This window comes from Nomascus leucogenys, chromosome 15 (genome assembly GCF_006542625.1).
Source record: "Nomascus leucogenys isolate Asia chromosome 15, Asia_NLE_v1, whole genome shotgun sequence".
Lineage (NCBI taxonomy): Eukaryota > Metazoa > Chordata > Mammalia > Primates > Hylobatidae > Nomascus > Nomascus leucogenys.
The window spans coordinates 5,411,477-5,412,750 of NC_044395.1; the positions used below are offsets into that span (position 1 = coordinate 5,411,477).

At 45.8% G+C, this 1,274-nt stretch overlaps 1 protein-coding gene across 1 annotated transcript; it reads right to left on the bottom strand.

Moving 5' to 3' along the window:
• Positions 1-790: 790 nt before the first annotated feature.
• LOC115838634 (40S ribosomal protein S27-like) lies at positions 791-1,036 on the bottom strand. Its single transcript, XM_030829696.1, has one exon. The coding sequence runs from the start codon at positions 1,034-1,036 to the stop codon at positions 791-793; it is 246 nt and encodes an 81-aa protein (XP_030685556.1).
• Positions 1,037-1,274: the final 238 nt, after the last annotated feature.

The window sequence follows — 1,274 nt, forward strand, 5'->3', positions numbered from 1 at the left end:
GGCCAGGTGGAGGCTATCATTGCAGCAGTCTGGACCTGGGCTGGTGTTGAGATAGTGGAGATGGAGAAAAATCAATGGATTCCAGATAGACGTAACAGATTTTGAGCTGATGGATTGGATGGGGAAGCAAGGGAAAGGTGTCCAGGATGACTCCTGGGTTTCTGCCTTGTGAAAGTGGATAAGGAACGGTGATCCTTACAGAGATGGGGAGTGCTAGAAAATGCCAGGGATAAACAAGCATGGAATGTTCAAGAAGCTGGAAGGAGTTCCCTGTGTGGACTGACTAAGAGGAGACCCCAGAGTTCAGAGGGAGGTTCAGCATTCTTCTGCCTCCCTCCCCATTTCTGAATGCAAACCAGTATTTCTTCATCTTTGTGTATAGCTTGTGCCTCTGAGGTTTACTCTTCTGTCTGTGCCATAGTACTATCCTGCCTTATCACTCACCATGGCTGAGCTGACTCACCTCTTGATCCCTCCCTATATTTGTTGAGGATTTTTCCTTGTGGCCCAATCTTTCTCTCTCCTTTAGGTCATGCTGTCACCTTATGTGGATCACTGATCTCCATAACTCCACTTCAGCTCAGCTACTCGCCCCCATGGATCCACTTTGTCCTTGTCAGCCCCATGTCAGATCTCAAATATCATACTCCCCTCTCTGAATACAATCTTCTATCCTTCTCACTTGCTCATAATTTTACTTCCATAAATCTTGTCCTTTTTTCAAAAATAAATTAAAAACATGTTTATTGGGATGATTTCCCACTCATCTTGATTCAGGGTGCTTTTAGTGCTACTTCCTCCTGAAGGGACATCCTTCTGTAGGCCTTGTTTTTCCTCCTATAGGTGGGCAGAGGACAGTGGAGCAGCCAACACATGAAACTACTGTTCGTGCATAGGAAAAGGCCATTGTGACTGTAGAGCATCCTGGACATCTCACATCTATGAAGCAGGAACTGGGGATCTGCCCCAGGCACTTCTTGTGTTTCCTCTTGTCGTCTTCTGGAGAGGGATGAAGGAGATCCTTTGTGAGAGGCATGTTCTTGTGATGAGGGCATCACTGCCAGAAAGGCTCTTTGTGAACCCTTAATTTTCTCCCAATCAACCATTACTAGTCTCCCTTCCTTCACTTCCAGCTTACTGAGAATGGCGTATCTCCACATTGTACCACCTTCTTTGATCATGACCTTGTATTCTGGGTTTTCTTCCCCATACTCCTCAACACTCTCAATTCCCCTACAGCTTTGTCCTTCGTTGTGTTAATCAAAGCCCAAAGT

Coding starts and splice junctions, on each gene's coding strand:
- LOC115838634 (XM_030829696.1), bottom strand. CDS start 1,036: ATGCCTCTCACAAAGGATCTCCTTCATCCCTCTCCAGAAGACGACAAG.